General features: G+C 65.8%; 2 protein-coding genes across 2 annotated transcripts in view; both read right to left on the bottom strand.

Annotated features, from left to right (window-relative positions):
* The window catches only part of H696_01710 (hypothetical protein), a 10,160-nt gene extending 8,148 nt beyond the window's left edge, over positions 1–2,012 (bottom strand). The window contains exons 1-3 of the mRNA XM_009495617.1: positions 1,880–2,012; positions 644–1,761; positions 28–467 (exon numbers count right to left, since the gene is read on the bottom strand). Of these exons, the coding sequence (XP_009493892.1) occupies positions 28–467; positions 644–1,761; positions 1,880–1,979 (1,658 nt within the window). The 5' untranslated portion in view covers positions 1,980–2,012. The remainder of the gene's footprint in view (positions 1–27; positions 468–643; positions 1,762–1,879) is intronic.
* Positions 2,013–3,066: 1,054 nt separating this feature from the next.
* On the bottom strand, positions 3,067–12,529 carry H696_01709 (hypothetical protein; the record flags this gene model as incomplete). Its single annotated transcript, XM_009495616.1, has 8 exons — positions 12,118–12,529; positions 11,675–11,980; positions 11,487–11,530; positions 10,682–11,325; positions 7,902–10,463; positions 7,354–7,720; positions 5,077–7,197; positions 3,067–4,881 (listed from the first exon to the last, which is right to left on the bottom strand). The coding sequence occupies exons 1-8, from the start codon at positions 12,272–12,274 to the stop codon at positions 3,067–3,069; spliced, it is 8,016 nt and encodes a 2,671-aa protein (XP_009493891.1). The 5' UTR covers positions 12,275–12,529.
* Positions 12,530–19,823: the final 7,294 nt, after the last annotated feature.

Genomic DNA, 19,823 nt, shown 5'->3' with positions numbered 1-19,823 from the left:
GGCGGCGGCGGCGGGAGGGGCGCGTACCAGAGCCGCGCCGCTTGCAGACGAAGAGACGACTGGTGCGTGTGAGTGGCCCCCGCGAGATCAGCCCCCGCGGCGCTGTTGGTGCTCTGGCTGTGGTGGAAGTCCAGGAAAAGGTCGGTCGCCAGGACACCGAGACACTCGGACACAGCGGCCACCAGACGGCTGGCCGCGTGCGGGCCGGCCGCTGACAGGCCAAACTTGGCCACCGGCACCACCGCCGCCAGGAGGAACGCCAGCACCAGCAAGGCATCCGGCGGCTGCGGTACCCCGAGCGAAAGGTGCGGCGAGGAGGGGCTGCTCAGATTGCCGGACGAGCAGCACGGGCGAAGGCAGGCCATGTAGCTGGCCAGGCAGGTGTCCAGCCATTGGGCCAGCACCAGGCCGACCGTGGGCCCGGAGGCTCCGAGCTTGCGTCCATCCGTGGTGAGCATGCGAATGAGCTGCGACGTGGCCCCGGTCCCCAAATGGGCGGTGAGGGGAGACCATGGGGGGGGGGGGGGGGCGGGGCGAAGGGGACAGTGTGAATGGCCAAGCCAGCATGGAGAGAGAGAGAGAGAGAGCGAGCGAGCGAGCGAGAGAGGCAGACAGGCCGAGGCGAGAGGACACAGCCGCGCACCGCCACGCGCGGGGGAATCTCCGCCGGTAGCTTGTGATGGATGAGACTGGATGGCCGAAGGGTGGTGGTCAGCGCGCGCCAGAGAAGAGAGTGCCGCAGGCGCGGCCCCATGGCCCCGGCGATCTTCTTGGGGATCGGGCTGACCGTCAGCCAGGTGCTCGGCAGGCCGGCCGGAGGCAAGGTGGCGGAGGCGGCCATCATGGCCGAGGCGCCATTTGCCGGGGGCCCGGCCGAGGCGGAGAAAGTCCGCACAAAGACCTCGGGCAGGGTGTACCCCGGGTTCACCAGGGCCAGGGCGAAGTCCCACGCGCAAAAGGAGGAAGCCGAGCTGACATAGAGCGAGCTCAATGGGGCGGCGGGCGGGTGCGTTTGGTCGCCTGGCATGCCGGCTCCGACGGCCAATGGGCTGCCAAGTCCGGGCCGCATGGTCCCGAGCACTTCCCCCGGCGGGTGTAGGAAATCCGAGGGCGGGGACAGGGTCCCGGCAAGGGGGGCATCTACCGGGGCCAGTGGATCGGCCCCAGGCGCCGGCGGGCAGCTCGGGTAGTCCCGTGCATCGACATGGCGACTGGCCAGGTCACGTAGTGTCGCCAGACCGACATCAAAGCGAGCCGCAGACGTCGTGGCCCCGGCCCCCGTCTCGAAGGGGACAAGTAGACACTGGACCGCCGCGTGCCAAAAGGCCACCGCACGGCCGTCCGCCTCGGCTGCCTGGTCGGGTGCATATGGATCGACATGGAACTGGAAAACCCGCGCCCTGTTGGACCGGAGGAGGCTATTGCAAAAGCGGATGGTCAGGATGCGCTGGGTGAAGACCTCCGCCTGCTGAGCAGCCAGCAGGGTCGACTGGGCCAGGGGGTCGGAGAGACCCGGCACCGGGGGCGCCATGGATGCCAGGGTGGCCGGGGTGTCTAAGATCGGCATCGGCAGGGCCAGCAACGGGGGCTCGGTGTCCTGACAGAGGTGCATCTGTGTGGGGGGAGGGGCCGGCCCGAGGGCCGGGGCAGGCGCCTTGCCCAGCGGGGAAAAGGCGCTGCCCCGGCCGGTTGCCGGCTTGGAGCTCAGCACATTGGGCAGAGCGAAGCCGGCCACCACCCGCGGCGGGGGGGCCGAGGTGTCTGTGGAGCGGTAAGTGGGCCTTGGCGAGGAGGCAAGACGATCGAGGGAGCAGGGCGGGCGAGGGTCGCGAGGGCTGGGTGGGGGGGGGGGAGGGGGGGAGTGCCAGGAGGGACGAACCATCGGGCGAAGCTGAAGTTGAGCTTGAAGGCGATGAGTCTGGCGAGGACACGGCTGCCGGCGACTCAGTCACCTGGGGAATGGGCACGGAGGCGGACATGGCGACCGGCACGAGCGCGCGAGAAGCAGGGGTAGAGCCGCCCGAGCCGATGTCGGGGGCGGGGGCGGGAAAAAAATGAAAGGACAGCAAAGGCGCAGGGCGAGGCGAGGGGAGACGGGACCGACAGACAGGAGGGAAGGGGGAAAGAAGGGAAGGGAGGAGGGGGATGGGCGAAGGGAGGGCATTGGTGGAGGTAGGGCTGCGGCCCGAGCACGCGAAGGGTCTGGGGGGGATCTAGCTTTTCGGTCATCGGGTCGGGGATTTGACAAACACTGGGGGGGGCGGGGGGGGGGACGGTCCGGGGGCAATCAACACAGCCGGCTTGGGCGTGATTTCCCATCATGGGATCAGAGGCAGCTCCAATAGCCGTATGCCTGGCTACGGGAAACCATGAGAAGCCACCGCAAAAGGCAGATGTGCCAACGGCGATGGTACGAGCCAGGCCCCGAGCTGGTGTGGCCCGCTTGGCTTTGGCCGCACTTTGTGGCCACATTCGCGCTCCGGGCGCGGCTAAGCGTGGATTAATTGAAGCACCATTGCTGACCAGTTCGAGCAAATGTGCGGATGTCAATTACAAGTTGGCGCGATCGAGGGCACTTGCGTTATCGGCTGCACTGGTCGGCAGGATGGTGTGAGAGAGGGAAAATCCCCCCCGCCCGCCCGCCCGCCCGCCTGCCGCCGAGACAGGAGCCAAGAAGACAAGAGTGGGGGAGAAATGAGGGAAGGCGGGAAAGGGGCAGCAGCGAAAGGAGGATCAAGGTGATATTCGACAGGGGAGGGAAGAGGGAGAGAGAGAGAGAGAGGAGGGAGGCTCAGCGCCGACATGTGTGTGGGAGGGGGGGGGGGGGGGGAAAGTGCCCCATTTGGTACGCGCGTGTGCCAATAACTACAAGGGAGCAGGAGGGGGAGGGGAAGAATAGAAAGGGCAAAGGAGGTGTGGGGAAAGAGCACGGCACTCCAGACCACAATGACAGAGAGGGCTGGCGGCCGCACTGAGCGAGGGCGTAATGGACGCGCACACGTCCACCGTACTGTGTGAGCGGCGGATGGCGTGCTGGAATGTCACTTCCTCCCTTTCGCAAACCAGCTACTGACCGAAGTAGGGGTCCGCGGCACCGGCCTCATACATGCCACTCAAGCCGAATGAGGCATCCGGATCAAAGCGACTGGCGGCGGCCGCCCCACCGGCTACCGGGTGAACCCGGCCGCTGGATCCCATCGACGAGACCCCCACGGCACTGAGCATTGGCGAGCCGGCAAGACTATGGCCAAGCTCCGGGCCGCCGGGCACAGACCCGACCGAGGGCGAGGGGCCGCCACTTCCACCGGCTGCGGCCATCACGGCACCAAAAAGATCTGGCGAGCCGCTCTCATACACCCCACTGCCGGGAACAACTACACCCGAGCCGGAGGCATACATGTCCGCATGCAAGCCCGAGTGATGGTGGTGATGATGATGGTGGTAATGTCCACCACCACCACCACCACCGCCACCACCACTGTCGCCGCCGTCATTTGCATGTTGCTGGTGTTGCTGGTGTTGTTGCTGCTGCTGCTGCTGCTGCTGCTGCTGTTGGTGAAGGTGCCGGAGGGGAGCCAGGGAACCGCCACTGCCGGGGCCGCTGGGGTGACTGCCACCGCCTTGGCCTGGCGGGATGTGATGGGGCCCGAGATTGCTGGCACTGCCGTTGCCATCCGTCGTCAAGAACCCCCCTGGGTGCGATGATTGATGCTGCTGTGAAGGGGAGGAGTGAAGGTTGCCCGGAGTGGGAGCCGCCCCGGGGTGCGACCCGTGGGACTCCTCCGACGAGGCACCGCCTTGGTGGTGGTGCGGGTGGTGGTGCGGGTGGTGATGATGATGCGCAGGCTGGTGGTGGGCCGTCACCGCACGCCCGGTTCCAGTCAAGTCCAAATGATGGGGATCGGCTGAGGCATCGAGACCCGGCGAAATGGCCATGGCCCCCTTGCCAAAGTCGGGCGGTCCGTGGTGGGCGGGAGGCAGCAGCAACTGCTGCTGCTGCTGCTGCTGCGGCGGCGGTTGCTGCTGCTGCTGCTGCTGCTGCTGCATTTGGTGATGGTGCGTCGGAGAAGCCCCAGCAAAGTGGAGGCTGCCATCACTCAGGCCGGCACCGCTGCCACCATTGGCCCCGGATCCCATGGCATGGTGCGAATGTTGCGGCAAGTCATCCGGTCCAAGACCATGGTGATGGTGGGCCGAAGACACCAGCAGCGAAGGGGACGAAGGCTCGCCGGTGCCCGTGAATAGGTGGTGCTCCACCCCGGTGTCGGGGCCCAGGCCGCCACCCGGGACGCTGCCCGAATGGAACATCCCGCTTGCGGCCCCAAGACCATTGGGGTCCGCGTGCAGGGCGCTACCACCGCTGGCCGAGAGGCCAAATGACGAGACAGCCATCTTCAGACTTGAAGAGGCTGGATCGTCGCCGCCACCACCGAGCATGGCACCCGGCCCGCCCACACTGAGCCCCCCTCCGGAAGAGTAATGATGATCTCCGGAGGTGATGGCCGTCCGGAGGGAAGCGGCGGTGCCATTGGTCACTGCATCCTCGTCGACAGGCAGGAACTCTGTTTCCGCCCCTGCGGAACCCATGTGGGCGGTTGCGCTCGCCTGATGGAGTCCGGACTTCTGGTGAGGAACAAAGGCACCAGACGACATATACCCTGCGCCGCCGCCGCCGCCACCATTTTGCAGGTGCCCAGCGCTGGCGTCGCCTCCAGAGCGAAGGGCAGAATCATTCGTGCCGTGGTTCGTTTGCGACTGCTGCTGCTGCTGCTGCGCCAGGTCCGCCCCAGGAGGGGCATGCGCGTGGAACTGCTGGAACTGCTGGAACTGCTGCGATTGGGGGGCCTGTGCATGCTGAGAGCTATGGAGATGGTGCGAGGGCTAGACATGGCCAAAGGAAGATGAGAAATACCAGCATCACAAGGCAGGGAACGGTTAGAGGTCATGGCCGTGGTTCAGAGGGAAGGCGGGTGAACGGGAAGATCGGAAAGCGACAGCACAAGAGGCAATCGCGAGGGACATATTGCGAGGCCCACATGAACGGCCCCGCGTCTATCGCAAGAAGAGGTGACATACCGAGTGCATCGAGGAGGTGGTGGACGGCTCTTCCGAAATGCCACCAAGGCCGCCGGACTTGGACATGCCGAAGTAGGCCGATGACGCCGAGGGCGGAGGCTGCTGCTGCTGTTGCTGTTGTGAAGAGGACATGGAGCCAAGGGGCCGGAGGGATGGGCCGCCGACGGATCCACTCGAGCTGATGCCCCCGTGGTGTGGCGAGGAAGGGGCGCTGCTCCCGGCCGGGCCTGCCATGTCGACGAGCTTCATGTGAGCGATGGACCGAGCGACAGTCGGCACCGAGGGGGACGAGTGGTCTGGCAGCTCACCAGACATCGTTCGCCGGTGGGGCTTGTGCTCGTTCGGGCCGAAATCCCCGGCAAAGTCACCACCGCCGGGTGTCTGACCATAATGGTGCGAAGCGCTGTGATGATGATGGTGCTGCTGCTGCTGCTGCTGCGGCAAGGCCAGATGCGATGAGGGCACATTGCCACCTGTCGGCTGATAAACGCCACCATGAGGAGCATGGTAGGCGCCGCCATCAGCCAGCTCATCATCCAGATCGCCGTCGGTCAGATCTGCTTGGACCTCCGGCACGGGGGACAAGCCAGACTGGCTGGACAGCGCGCTGGCCATGCCGCCGCTGGACCGGCGCTGGTGCACGGCAAACTGGTGCTGCCCATTGCCAACCATGGCACCGCCCGCAATCGCGCGTGGATCCTCCGCCGAGACGCCACCCAGTTGCTTAAAAAGGGTGTCAACCGACTTCTGAGTGAAGTAGAAGCGGAAGCACTTGACCAGGAACTCGCTGGTCATATCCAGCGCCGGCTTCAGGTGGTGACTGCTGCTGCTGCTGCTGCTGCTGCTGCCTGCTCCGCCGCCGCCGGTGCTGGTGGTGGAAGCAACGGCCACGGCGGTCAGACTGAACATCAAACTCAGCAGCCGAGTCCACGAAGCGGACACCTCATCGAAGGCTCGGCGAGTCCAGACCCGGCCACCTCCGGGAGCCGAGGCCCCCAGATGCGGCCAATACTGACCAAGACACTCGAGCAGGGCATCCGCCCGGCCGATGCTCCAGGCGGTCCAGATCCGGAGAAGATGCTGCCGCAGGGCCGTGGACGCCTGTGACATCATGCTCGCGGGCCCGGGGGCTGGGGAGTGCTGCGGCGATCCGACACCGTCCACGCCACCGCCGGCGCCCCCCCCAGAGGTGCTGGTCAGCGCCCCCAGCGAGGAGGACGGCGGCGAGGACCCATTCACCAGGGAGAATGACGACAAGAAGGGCGACTCGGCGGACACTTGCAGGTGACCGGCCCCCGCCCCGCCGGCGGAGGTCATTCCCGCCTCGGTGGCAGAAGGGGACTGCTGGGTGGCGGCCAGGCCGACGACGACATCCGACACATGCTGCTGCACCAGGGTGGCCGTCTGCTCGAAGAGAGCCCGGACCCCGGTAGCCACATTGGTGATCAGGTCGGCCGGGTACTCGGCCATCGGCTGCCACTGGTCCGGGGTAACCAGGGTCTGAATGGGGAAGGCACAGCCGCCTCCGCTGCCGCCGACCGAGCCGCCGCTTCCACTGCCGGGGGAAAGGGCCCAAAGCCCCTGCCAATGTGTGGCCAGGGCCGATGCCTGATCGGACAATCCCGCGACCAGGTTCTCGCCGGCTGGCAGGAGGAGTTCCAAGTTGACCAGTGACGTCTGGAAGGTCTCCAATGCCAGGGCCTTGCTTTCGGTCACCGTGGAGAAGGTGGTCGGCTCAAAGCGCTGACACAGGGGATTCAGCAGCCCGGCAGAGGAGAGAACATACGTCAGGGTACTGCGAGCGCGCTTCAGCCGGGCCAGCAGCGGGCCAACCATGGCCGGATCGGCGTCCGGCCGCAGGGGCACCATCTTCTTGACCAGCAGATCGAAGGACATTTCATCCATCCGCCGGACGGTTTCGCCAAGCTCGCTGCGCGACATCTGCCGGATGACATTCGACGGGATGGCCAGCCAAAAGTCCCGCACCTCGCAGGCGATGTGCTCCTCGGCCGCCGGGTACTGCAACTCCTCACCGGCGGCCAGGGCCCCGGTCAGGGAGTTGAGGTTGCTCACACACTGGAGGTCATACTGCCGGCGGAACTCCTCGATGGAAGAGAGCTCCTACACATGTGCCACCGGCAAAGAGGTCGAGGGGTCGAGAGGGGCAACAGGGGGGCAGGGGGGCAGGGGGGGGGAGAACACGCAGCGAGGGTGAGCCAGCGGCCCAAGCACAAATGGCCGAGAAGCAGGGCGAGAAAAGCAGGGCAAGGCACGCACTGGGGTCGGCAGGTGGCTCGAGCCACCGGTCGACTTCGGCGGTGTGAAGCAGGAGGCCAGCGCGCTGCCGGTCATCGGGGCCAGCGGGGTGTTGGAGGGGCTGGCTGCCAGTGGCGCCGGCGAAGAGCACGTGGATGACTGACCCGGCGTGTGGATACTGTACAGGGTGTCCGACGAGTAGGAGGTCGACCCGTGCCCGGCGCTCGCCACACCCGGGTGGCTGAGGCTGGCAGAGGGAGCAGAGGAATGCTGCTGAGGCTGCTGCTGACCTGGCCCCGGGAGATGCTGCAGGTGGTGATGTTGCGGCCCGGGCTGGGGGATATTGTGCGAGGGGCTGACCATGTTGGAAATGTGGCCATGAAGACGCCTGAGCGAGAAGGAAAGGGAGAGAGAGAGAGAGAGAGCGGAGGAAAGAGGGCGAAAGAAGGAGGGTCGGGTGCGGGGGGGGGTGTCAACATCGGCGAAATATGCGCCGTTCGGCGGGGCGACATCGCATGGGCGTAGGTGCTTTCGCGGTCGACATGAGAGATTCCCCCGGAGGCACGCACCGCTTCTCCGAGGCATAGATCAGAAGCTCGGCCTCATGGCTGCTGCGTCGACGCTGGGTCAGGCGGTTCCCAACGGCGGTCGGGCTCTCAGACGGCTCCAGCGGCTGAGACCCCGGCAGAATGGAAGCCACCGAGGCAAAGCCACCGCCACCGGCAGCGCCGCCAACCCCAGACCCGGTGCTGAAGCCCACCGACGGGGACGGGCCGCCCGGCAGCGACAGGAGCGGCTGACTGCCCATGCCCCCGAGGGAGGAGGTCGGCGACACGGCCAGGTCCTTGATGGTCCCCAGCGAGGGCAGGGACCCGCCAGCCGGGGTGGACAATGAGGAGCTCGAGGATGAGGCCGAGGAAGCTGACGACGAAGTAGACCCCCCGCCGGCGGCGGAGGTCGGCCGAAGGCCACCCGGGCCCGAGGGCAGTCCCCCGGCTGAGAGCCGGCCACCCGGCCCAAGGAACCCAGTGGATTCCGGCGATTGCGCATCCACCGAGCCACCGACGCCGGTGGGCCCGCGCAGTCCTCCACCGACCATCGCCCCGCCGGCACCATGGTGCAGCATCGGAGGGAACTGACTCGGAGGGAAGGCCGTACCGTCGCTCGGCGCGGCGCGGCCAGTAATATAGCTGGCTCCGACGTCGTAGCTGGCCCGGCGGCGAGCGGCCGATGGCAGGGCCCCGGGCCCCGAGCCCGGGGACATGTGCTTCAAGCCACCGGCACTCGGGCCCAGTGGCATGCTGCCACTGGCGCCAGAAGCAGAGCCAAGAGTGGGCGGCCCGGCCGAAAAATCTACACTCGGCCGCCGGGACCCCCCGACCACGGTCATCGGCACCATCTGCGACTGCGACTGCGACTGCGACTGCGACTGCTGCTGCTGGTGGGCGTGATGCCCATGATGGGCATGGCCAAGCCCGTGTGGTTGATTGGCGTGCATGTGGGGCACTCCGGTCGAGGGGGACGACATGGTCGATCCTCCAGCACCAACCCCCCCAGCCGAAGGGTGAATCGAGGGCGAGGGAGGAACTGACAGGGGAGAGGAGAAGGGCTGGGCGCTGGCTGGGCGCATGCTGACCCCGGGGCCGGACCCGGGGCCGCCCACAGGCGATGGGCTGGCCCCGCTGAGAGGAGCGCTCACCTGGCCGCTGGCCAAGGCTTGGAAGTAGCGCACGGCATCCGGCTGCTGTTGCTGCTGTTGCTGCTGCTGCTGTTGATGTCCCCCAGCAGACCCGGGCCCGGACGGGCCGCCAGTTGGATTGCTGAAGGGCACCAGCGAGGGGACTGACGCTCGACGCCGGGCCACGGCAAAGCGCGGGTGGCCATCCGGGCCAAGGCCGTGGGGCGGCCCGCCGCCAGGGCCGCCACCGAGCGACCCACCACTGGGCATCGGGCCGCTGCCCATCATAGACCCATTGGGACTGGCCGAAGGGAAGCCATTCGGGCTGGAACCACTCTCGGTCGGCCCGCCCGGTGGGGGGAAGCCACCCTCGGTTGAGGCGGGCAGACTGGTCAGCTGGCTCGAGCTGGCCGGCCGGACGCCAACACGCGCACCCCCATAGAAGGCCGAAGGGGAAGGGGGGAGGGAGTGCGCATGGGCCGAGCCATTACTCTGTTGAGTAGGCTGCTGCTGCTGCTGCTGCTGCTGCTGCTGCTGCATGACATGAATTGCCGTCTGCCCGGAGGGCGCATGGTGAGACGCGATGCCTTCGCCAGAATCACCCCGGACATGCTGCGAAATGGAGGCACTACGACCACGCTGAGAGGGTGGCTGGCTGCCGGGGAGATCGCCACCGCTGGGCGGCAGCGCATCTGTCGCCTCGACCGAAGAGTGCATCACGCGCGACGACGCCGCCAGCGCCGAGCGCCCCATGGACGAGTGGCCGCCGCTCAAGGGCGAGGGGAGGCCGCCACTTGATCCACGCCGGAGCCCGGCCGACCGGGGCCCGGAATCCGCGGCCACACCACCGCCGGCCACCATCGGCGATGTGGGCGATGTCGGTGACTGAACTCGCGTGACATGGAGCTTGCTGTGCAGATGCGCAGCGCCGGAGCCACTGCCAGGACCACCGCCACCCTCGGCCTCGACCATGTCGCCGGAGGTGCTAGTGGCCGGATCCGCCGCAGCCAGATCGTCCTCCTGCGAGCCGGCGGAGGTATTTGAATTGTCCCCCTCATCAGGCTGGCGAGAGGAGGCGCCGCTGGTGGTACTGGTGGTCTCCTCCTCATCATCGCTGCCCGGAGACTCGTCCTTGTCATTGGGATCGGAAGATTTCGAGGTGGACCGGGTGCGCTCGGCCTCCTCCATTTCCAGCTGAACAACCGGGCCCACGCCCTTGGGTCCGGGCGGGCCCTCATCGTGCGCAAAGCGGATCCCAAAGTAGTGGTACTTGGAGCACCCGCGTGCGCCAATGCGCCGCGTGCGCACAGACGGGAAGACCGACCGAATGACCTTGCCGAAGGTGGCTGCATTCAAGGCATCATCCCCGATGGAAGCCACATAACTCGAGTACATGGATGCCCGGGGGATGAAGAAGCTAAAGTCCGGCGTCAAGACAAAGGTATGCACGAGCCTATGTGATCGCCGAGGCGTACCGCCGTGGATGAGAGGAGAGGAATGAGTGAGGGGGACGAGGGGGGGTCTCAGAAAGAAGTTTACACAAGCAGAGAGAGAGAGAGAGAAAGAGAGAGAAAGAGGGAGGGAGGGAGAGAGAGAGAGAGAGAGAGCGAGAGAGCGAGAGAGAGTCGGCCGGGGCAGGGCGCGGGCATGTTCCGGCGGGTGAAAACGTACCACCGTCTAGCTTGGCGAATGCGCGCGTTGCTGTTGCTTTCACTCGGGTCATTGACCATCGGCCGGAAGGGTGCCGACATCCCGGCATAGGGATGTCCAGCGCCGCTGGAACCCGGGGGACGCATTGCCATGATGCCAACATCCTGCAGGAGGACCATCATGCCCGAGGAGTTAACCGCATTGAAGGGACCCATGCGATTGGGCAGCAGCTGACCTGGAGAAAGGAAGGGGTGCATGTGGGGGCTGTTGCCAACCGGCCGCGGCCGCACCGCGCCCACATGCCCCTGCCCATAGAGCACGGCATTCTGCCCGGCAGCCATCTGCGGCTGGGCAAAGGTGTAATTGCCGTTGTTGCCCAGGGGAGGGCCGCCGGCCCCAAAGAGATTCGGCGGCCGGGGCCCGGCTTGCCCGGCCGGGAAGCCGCCCTGTAGCTGGGTGACCATGTGCGAGGAGCCCAGGACAATGTTCAGTCCGCCGGCGGCGGCGGCCGCCGCCGTCGCAGCAGCAGTCGCAGGTGTCGCGTGCATGCCTGTCCCTGGGACCGAGTTCGCTTGCGGGTGGAGCATCCCCTGGTGGTTGACCGTCCGCCCAGTGAGATTTCCGTCCAGCATGAAACCTCCAGCTGGCCGGTCCTGCTCAAGAAGCTAGAAGAGGAGGAGGAAGAAGAAGAAGAAGAAGAGTGATTAAGAGAGAGAGAGAGAGAGAGAGAGAGAAAAGGAGAGGGGAGGGAACCACATTCACGCGGGTTAGGACACGCGGCAAGGGGAGCTGAACAGCGGCCAGGATCAGAGGGGAGAATGCGCACGGTTGGCATGCGGCCATGGTCATAGTCCACCTGGTAGGTATCGGCTGCATAAGGAGGATGGAGTCAGACAGGGTCCGAGGAGGGGGAAAGGGGGGAGAGGGAAGGGGAAAGAGAGAGGCAGAGAGACGCCAATGTCGAGCAAAAAGGAGACCAAGGCATTTGACAGCCGGGAAAAAGATCGGTCCTACCTCGCTTATCCATCATGCCGAAGGTCCGATGCGGCTCCGTGCTGAGGCCAATGCCGGGCTCCGGGCCAGTCTGCGGGTCAAGTGGCATGAAGCGGTATGCCCCAGCACTGTCACCCATCGAGCCTATCGAGTCGGCCACCGGGTGCGACTGGTAATTGGCCAAAGGGAGCGCTGTTTGCGACAAGAAGGCAGGTGACGAGGTGGACATGTCGGTGGCGATGTGCGCGCCAGTGTGGAATTGCCCGGCCATTTGCGGCTGCTGGGCATGGCCCTGCAGCGAACGACCGGCACTGCCATCGTTGGTGACTAACGCCACATCCGAACGGCCGGACATGCGGTCAGTGATGATGAGGAGGCACATGGCGGCAAACAGATCAGAGGAGGAGACGGAAATAAGCAGGGGGGGGGGGGGAGAGAGGTGAGGGGGAGGGAGCCAAACGCACAGGGCTGATGAGCAGCGGGCTGCTGGGGCATGGATTGGCCGCCGGTGGTGAAGGAGCCATCATAGGCGCCCATGTTGCCATAAGCGGTCATGTCGTCGGTCATGGTGGCACCATGCATGCCCTGTTGGGGGTGGAATTGCGCCGAGAAAGGGAGCATCGGTGTTTCGCACGCGGACAATCAAGAGACAGAGAGAGGGAGAAAGAAACGGGCCAGAGCAGGGGAGGAGCACGGGCGGGGCCGGCAGGCGAGGATTCGGCCCCTCCTCTTCGGTCCGCAGTAGGGGAGGGGGGGGGGACACGGAGGCAGAAGGAGCCAATTGGGAATAGGCAGGGAGGAGGACGGGAACGTTGGCGAGTAGAGGAGGTGCGCCCTTCGTGCGGGAAAGTGGTGTTCGGAACACGGCCCAGTGTCTAATCAGGAGTCAGCATGGCTGGGCCAGGCCAGGCAGCGAGGAAAGAGGCAGGGAGTGGGGGAAGAGAGAGTCGCATCGAGGGGGGAGAGAGAGAGAGAGAGAGAGGGAGAGGGAGGGCGGGGAAGGGGAAAAGGGGAAAGGAGCGAACCAGTGTTGTGTCACCGCAAGTCCTTGAAGAAGCTAAGCTGGGGAGCCGGCCAGACTTTGCGATGGGGGTGTGTATGGATCGCAGAGATGATGTAACCACCAAGGCGCTATTCTCTTTCTGAAAGCGGGAGGGGGAGGGGTCAGCGCGCAGCTTGAGGCAGCATGCGAGAGGAGAGGAGGGGAGCCGGAGGGCGGAAGGGGGAATGGATTGAAGAAGCAACAATCGGGGGAAGAGGAAGAGGTTGTTGATCGGAAGAGACCTGGAGAGAACGAGGGGAAAGGGAGCCTCGTGAGGCGAGAGAGGGAGATAGAGAGAGAGAGGGGGGGGGGAAGGGAGGAGGAGGAGGAGGAGGAGGAGGAGGAGGAGGAGGGGAAGGTCGGGGAGAGGAGCAGAGGGAAAAGGAAAGAGGGTAGAAGGAGGAAGAGGAGGGCGATGGCAGAGGCCCGGTTGGAAGAGAGCAATAAAGGATGGCCGTGGGGAGAATCTGAAATGCCACTCAGAATCGTGCGAGCCCACAGAGGCACCTTCACAGGCACGCTTCAAACACCCACACCACCAAGACACACACTTATCCACACACAGAATCTCCGGGGGGGGAGAGAGAGAGAGAGAGAGAGAGAGAAAGAAAGAAAGAGAGAGAGATGGAGAGAGGGGGCGAGGGGGAAGGAATCAACTTGAGTGGGGAGGGGGACTCCGCGGCACTGATCGGGTCCACGGCGCAACCAAGCTCCGATCATCAGATAAAGGACAGTATACTCACAGAAGACAGGGACAAGGAGATCGCCGTCCCCCGCCTGCAAGCTCGTCTGAGTGTCAGTCAGCCGGCCCCTGCCGCGCGCCCCCTAATCCTGCCTTCCGCCTCCCGACCCCGGGGGGGGGGGGGGGAGGACGAGGAAAGAGTCCAGTCCACAATTGTCAGGTGGAATTCTAAAACAAGGCAGGGGCACAGCCTGAGGATGCCAGCCGACGAGCGTGCCCTGTGTGTGCGCCTACTTGTGCGCACACACATACACGAACACATACGCTCAAGCGATGCAAACAACACAACCATATGCGTTCGTGCCGGGGGGCGGGGGGAGGGGGAAGGCGGCTTGTCCAAGGCCGTTGTCAACAGGTCGAAGCCAGCGGCGGAGCAATGGCCTGAGCTTGTCTTGGCAGGCGGGCTGGACCTAGTGACACAGGGATTGCCCAATATAAGGAAACCCACAGGCCCTCGGGAGGGCAGCCGGGATAAACATGGGTGGGGTCACACCGAAAACTACCCGTGGCTTCCATCGCCATGTCTCCTGCCCAGCCAGTCTGGTGCGGAGATGGCCCTGTGTGGTTGCAAATGGTGGCCACCGGGACAAGCCCCCATGAGGGATGGGCAAAACGCCCTGCCGGGAAAACATACACACACACACACACACACACACCTACATGTGTGCGTGTATGTGCACCGCTGGGCATGTGTCTACAGAGGCACAAACACTGCCGGCGACGACAGGGTGGCCAGCAGTCGGTCAATCCTCCGGAGGGACTCACCTCCGACAAGAGCGGATGACCCAGCGCGCGCGCGCGCGCGCGCGCGAGCGAATTCACAGGGCACTGTCGACAAAGGGGACATGAATGATTGTGGGGAGCGAGCGAAAAGGCACATCCGACAGCATGGGCATCCCCCCTCCCCCCGCCCCGCCCCGCCCTCCCCCCGGCGCAGACTCACCACCTAGACGGGCTGGCGTGTGCAAATAGCCCAGGCCACCTGTGTAGAACCGCCTTGTGGGGAATCCCCAGAGGGCGGCTTGGGGCGGAGGTTGCACACATCCGGCCGATCGCAACACAAGTGACCTCTGGCTCGCATGGCCGGCCGGAGCTCCGCACACACGTACTCCCTGTGTCCAAGAGGACACGCATGCACCAGAACTCCACGATCGCCGGGGAGCCCGTGTGTCAGTGAAGGGACGTGTCCACATGCCCAGATCGAATACGGAGCGGCGAGCGGGACACGGCAAGGATCCGACTCCAACACGGAAACACTGGAGGTTGAGCAACAGCCAAGAGGCAGGTCCCTCATCAGGTGTCGCACTGACACCGACGTGGAGCCAGGCCAAGAGCTTGGGCTTAGATAGCCCCGGCTCACGGACCAGAATGAGTGGCCTCCGTGAAAGCATGTCCTGCACCGCGGGGACGTGTACCACTTGGGCATCTCAACTTGGCGCCAGTCAACCGGCCGGACCGGCGGCCTTCATTTGCTCGCTCACTTGCCGGCAAGGGCAAAGGGACCCATACACAAGGGCAAGTCCCCAAAGGAAAAGGCATCTGGACCCTTGTCGCCGGGGGTGCGAGCGACAAAAAGAGCGCCCGCGGACGACCCGGCCCAGGGAGGGGCGTGAGAGTCGACACAAACACAGTCCCCGGCAGAGGGAGTCAGCATGTCGGGGCGCGCACCCTCGTCGCAACACTCCCAAGGGAGGGAGAGAGAGAGAGAGAGAGAGTATGCACGCTCTTGGTTGTGTGTGTGTGGGGGGGGGGGGGGCGGACTTTGGGCCGGCCACAGTCAACAAGGCCCTTGTGCTCAAACATCCTGCAGCGTCCTGGGCCCGCGAGCTTGGCCACATAACCTCACACACTCACACAAGGGGAGAGAGGGCGAGAGGGAGGGAGATCGAGAAGAGAATAAGATGGCGATCGGACAATCAAAGTGAGAGCTGTCTCGCCTGGGTGACCAAAAGAGTGCACGCCGGGGGGAGGGAGGGGGGGGGGGGGGATCCGTGCTTAACTAGAGGGCCGGCGTCGGCAGGTCCAGTACCAAGCCCAGAAGCAGCGTGTGGCGCAGCCAGGCGGACGTATGAATGTGAATGCATTCCTCCACATTTCAAATTGCCTGGAGCCGGGGGGACGACCGGAAAGGGAAAAAAAAAAAAGAGAAGACCGAATGGAAATGGAAAATAGCGGGAGCCCTTCGCTGTGCTGGCAAGGACAAGCGCAGGAGCGGCCCCGATGGGCGATTGACGGACACCATTTCAATCACCAGGGAGAGCATTCGAGCAGGGCGCGAAAAGGGAAGAGAGATCGCTCACCACTGCACACATGCCTGAGCGCGAGCGAATGCCGCCGACAAAAGTGGGAGGAGAGGGGGCGCACAAACGACCCGCACTGTGTGAAATTGAAGGGGGCCGACGAGGGGCCGGGGGTCCCCCTCTGAAGACAGACCCTGTCTCCCAGCGCGCGGGGCCGCCGCCCCACAAGCAAGCACGGGGGAGGGGGAAGCACACGGCACCCGAAAAGGCATGGAAGGAGAGAACCCCACACGTCGGACAAGCACCCAGGCATCGAATGTGGCCCGTGGGCGGGGCGGCGCATGGAACACGCCTTGTGTGCGCTTGGGCATACAGGCAGGGCATGTCGCGCACAAGCACGAAGGAGGCCCAGCGAAAGGGACTGAACTTGTTTCACGCGCGCATCCCATACCCGGAGTGCTCGCGCGCGCGCGCCCGTCCGACACGGGGGGCGCGCTGGCCGAAGAAAGACCGAAAACAGACGGGGCGTGGACAGAGTCTCGTTGGGCGGAGGACGTCCCGGAACAGGTACGCTCTTGCCGGCGGCCCTGGGGCAGACCAAATAGTCGTCGTCCGTTGGCAACTGGACGGGACAGGAATCCCCAGTCCAGGCCCCCGCCCGCCCGCCCCACACTCACACCGACACATGGTGTCACTTCTTCCCACACATGCACGGGGCGGCAAATGAGCGGGAGACAGTGGGGGAGGGGAGGGGGGGGGGGAGCAAGAGAGACGGGGCCCTTGAGGCTGTCATCAGACGAGGGAGCAGGATTATCCCCCTCAACCCCTCAGGCCTCCGCCCTCATGCAGCTGCTCGGGCAGACACAGCCGGACGCATGCACTCGGGTGCATTTCCATGCAGGCAGCCCTCTGTAGAGGGCCTCGGGTTCCCCCCCCCCCCCCTGCTCACGTACTTGTTCCTGATCGCGAGGAGCCAGCAGTGGCAGGAGACCATCGGGGCCAGGAGCTCCGTCTCGACACACTAGCCGGTGTCCGGCCGTGTGTCGACCTTCCTCAACTGGGCACCCCATCCATGAGATGTCTGGTGGAGAGAGAGAGAGAGAGAGAGAGGGAGAGAGGGAGAGAGGGAGAGAAAGAGGGCGAGGAGAAGAGGCAGATGCGCAAACTCCAGATGGCGTGCTGCTGCCTGAGGGGGGGGGGGGGGCAAGGCACGATCTGAGGCGGAGAGGAAGTCCCACAAGCTGGGGCCATCCCGCGGGGAGGGTATGCTCCCGGCCGTTGCAAAGGGGGCGGCAGCCTGACCGGGACGCGGGAGGGCCCCGGGCGCAGGCGAATCCGGCTGCCCGGCAAGGCACCGCGGCAGGACGCCGGGATAAAGCCCCGCAAGGGAGAGGGTCAGGGAATGGCCGGGTAGGGCCGGTCCCCCTGGTCTGCTGCACTTGCCGTCGCCACCACCTTGCCGGCAGGACCAAACAAAGGGCGCCGTGCCGGACAACAGTCGACAAACAAACCGACGCACTACCGGGGGGGGGGGGGGGGGGGGGGTGTGCCCCGCCCCCTCCCTGTTGGATATACGCGTGACACAGCCTTTGTGGCAGGGACGCGCCGGATCCCCCGTGTCGGCTGGCTGCGGAACATGCCGGTAGCACGGTCTAGACCAACCAGGCACACCGCGCCCGGCCTGAGGAAGGGGCCGATTGACACCCACCAGCGGCGCCATCCGGGCTTGGACACCGGAAAGCGGTCCCGCCATGGCACTGCCACCCTCTTCTGTGGGCTTTTCCAGCCGACATATGTGCTGTCGGGCTGGCAGGCCACAAGGAGCGGGCCTGCCTGTGCCGCCGCCGCCGCCGCCGCCGCCGCCGCCGCCGGCATCACCACCCCCCTCCTCCTTGCCCTGCTTGTCCTTCTTCGGCTGCCATGGAACAGGCAAAAGCGGCTGAGCTCACTCCCACCGGCCGATTCACGAGGAGGGGAGCCGGAGACGAAAGAAGCGGCCGACAGGACGAACAGATGCTCATGGCAGGTCAACCTCTTCCGTGAAGGAGTAAAGGGCTGCCAGAGAGGGACAAGGGGGATCAAGTAGATGCGGCAGAGGAGGGGCGGGGCGGAGCGGGGCGGGGCGGGGAGAGAAAGAGAGGGAGAGAGAGAGGGTAGGAGGACAGGCGTGGCGTCGCTTGGGCTGCGTTGGCACCATGCGCCCTCACGCCCGGAGGGGGTGACGGCGGCCAAGAGGTGAGGCGAGTGTCCCGTGACGAGAGGCACTCGACGGGGCACACGCGGGCAGCGAGAGGCGCATGCGGGAATCGGAGACCCCTAGAGAAGGGGCAGGGGAAAGGAAAAGAGGATGCAGCGAAGGCGAATGCCGCGGGATCTCAGGCATTCCCAGTGGCTTTGCTGGCTGGACCGGACTTTCGGAGATGAAGGAAAAGGGGACTGGACGGGGGAGGAGAGGGAAGAAGAGGGGAGGAGGGGGGGAGGAGGGGGGGGGGAGAACAAACGCACAGGGCTAGGGGGCAGAGAGCTGGGTCACCTCGTCGGAGGGTGGGCTGGTTGCAGGTGCCCGGTCAACAGGCAAAGAGAGCGAGAGCGAGAACGAGAGGGAAAAATGAGCCAGAAGAGCCACAGAGAGAAAGCAATGTTAGAGACCCGGGGAGGAAGGTCGGAGCGAGGGCGGTGATGGGAAGGGGTAAACGCAAAGTCTCGGCCAGCGAACGGGTTGCCTTACGCACTGGGATGGCCCTGGGACTGAGACAGAGCCGCGAGTCTCAGGTGTGTGGCTCGCCTCCCAAAGATGGCCCAGGTGGGAAGGGCGTCTGGCGACAGGCCGAGGGGCAACTGAGGGAGGGGAATGCGCGCGCACCAGGGGGAGGGGACGGTGCCCGAGAAGAGGTGGAGAAGGGAGTGGCCCAGGACGACCGGGGAGGGAAGCGGGGCAAAGGAAGGAGGGAAGGAGGAGAGGGGGGGGAGGGATGGGCGCGGAGATCTGCAAGGGGAGGGGGGCGTGGGTGGGGGCATGTCTGTGGCACCCCTGGCGCTGAGGCTCAGGGAGGGGCCTTCTAGACGGGCAGTCGTGACAAGCCAAACGGGTCTGACCGGTGTATGCCCGGGGGCGGCGACCGGGGCAGGAGGGCCCCGCCGAGCAAGGGAGGCGCCTCCGGGCCTGGCAATGGCAGGGGCTGGGGCCTAGCGTGAGGGCGTGCGGATGTGCACACAGGGCGTCGGTAAAAAAAAACCCAGCGGGAACGAGCTCATGCTCGCATGCGCGCGATGGCCAAGCAGGCGGATTGATTGAGTGAGAGAGAGAGAGAAAGAGAAAAGCAACAAGAGAGGAGCCAATGGGAGGCACCCATGGGAGACAGGGAGAGGGGCCCGCTGGCGAACCCGCCCCAACCCAAGCGGAATGTGCTCGGCAGCAGGGACCGGGGGTCGAGCCAGCCCACCGGCCGACCAACCACAACAACAACAACAACAACAACCCCCCGGCAGCCCCCGGCTCGGGGGCCCTCGACGGGGAGGAAGTGATTCCATCTCCGGGACTAGTTGTCCCCCCGCGGCCGTATGGCCAGAGCTGGCCGGCTATGGCGGCGGCCGCGCGCATACACACACACACACACACACACACAAACACGGGCCCAGGTCGCATGCGGGTCGGACACGGGGCGAGGGGGCGGGTGGAAGGGCTCAACCGCACGCGCCTGCGAGAGGGGCGGGACGGGCGGGCGGGCGGGCGACGCAGAAACAGAGGAAGAAAGGCGAGGGGCGGGCCGAGAGCCCCCTGCTGCGCGCGGGGGCGTGGCCCTGGAGGGCAACCGGCCCCCGGGGGCGCGGGCACACATGCGCGCGCGCGGGGCCGGCCCTCGGGCCCCCGGGCCAGCGAACTCTCGCCGCAAGGGCTCGGCATCTCGCGCGATGCCGAGGCGAAAGCCCCCGGGCCGTCTGGCAGCAATGCGCCGTGGCTTCGAAGAAAAAGTGCCGGCTCCCGTCCATCGCATCTGGCCCACCCGAGGCCCGGAGGGAACAGCAACTTGGCGAGGAGCGAGGGCAGAAGTCCGCCTCGGCGTGGGGGCCCAAGTCTCAGGCAAGTGGCCTTCGAGCGGGCGCGCCGGGCGCTCGGAGTTGCGCCCCCCCCCCCCCCCCCCCCCC

Source organism: Fonticula alba (genome assembly GCF_000388065.1).
Source record: "Fonticula alba strain ATCC 38817 unplaced genomic scaffold supercont2.2, whole genome shotgun sequence".
In the NCBI taxonomy this organism is placed as follows: domain Eukaryota; order Rotosphaerida; family Fonticulaceae; genus Fonticula; species Fonticula alba.
The sequence above is the reverse complement of the archived record's forward strand: the minus strand, read 5'-3'. Positions and strand labels throughout refer to the sequence as shown.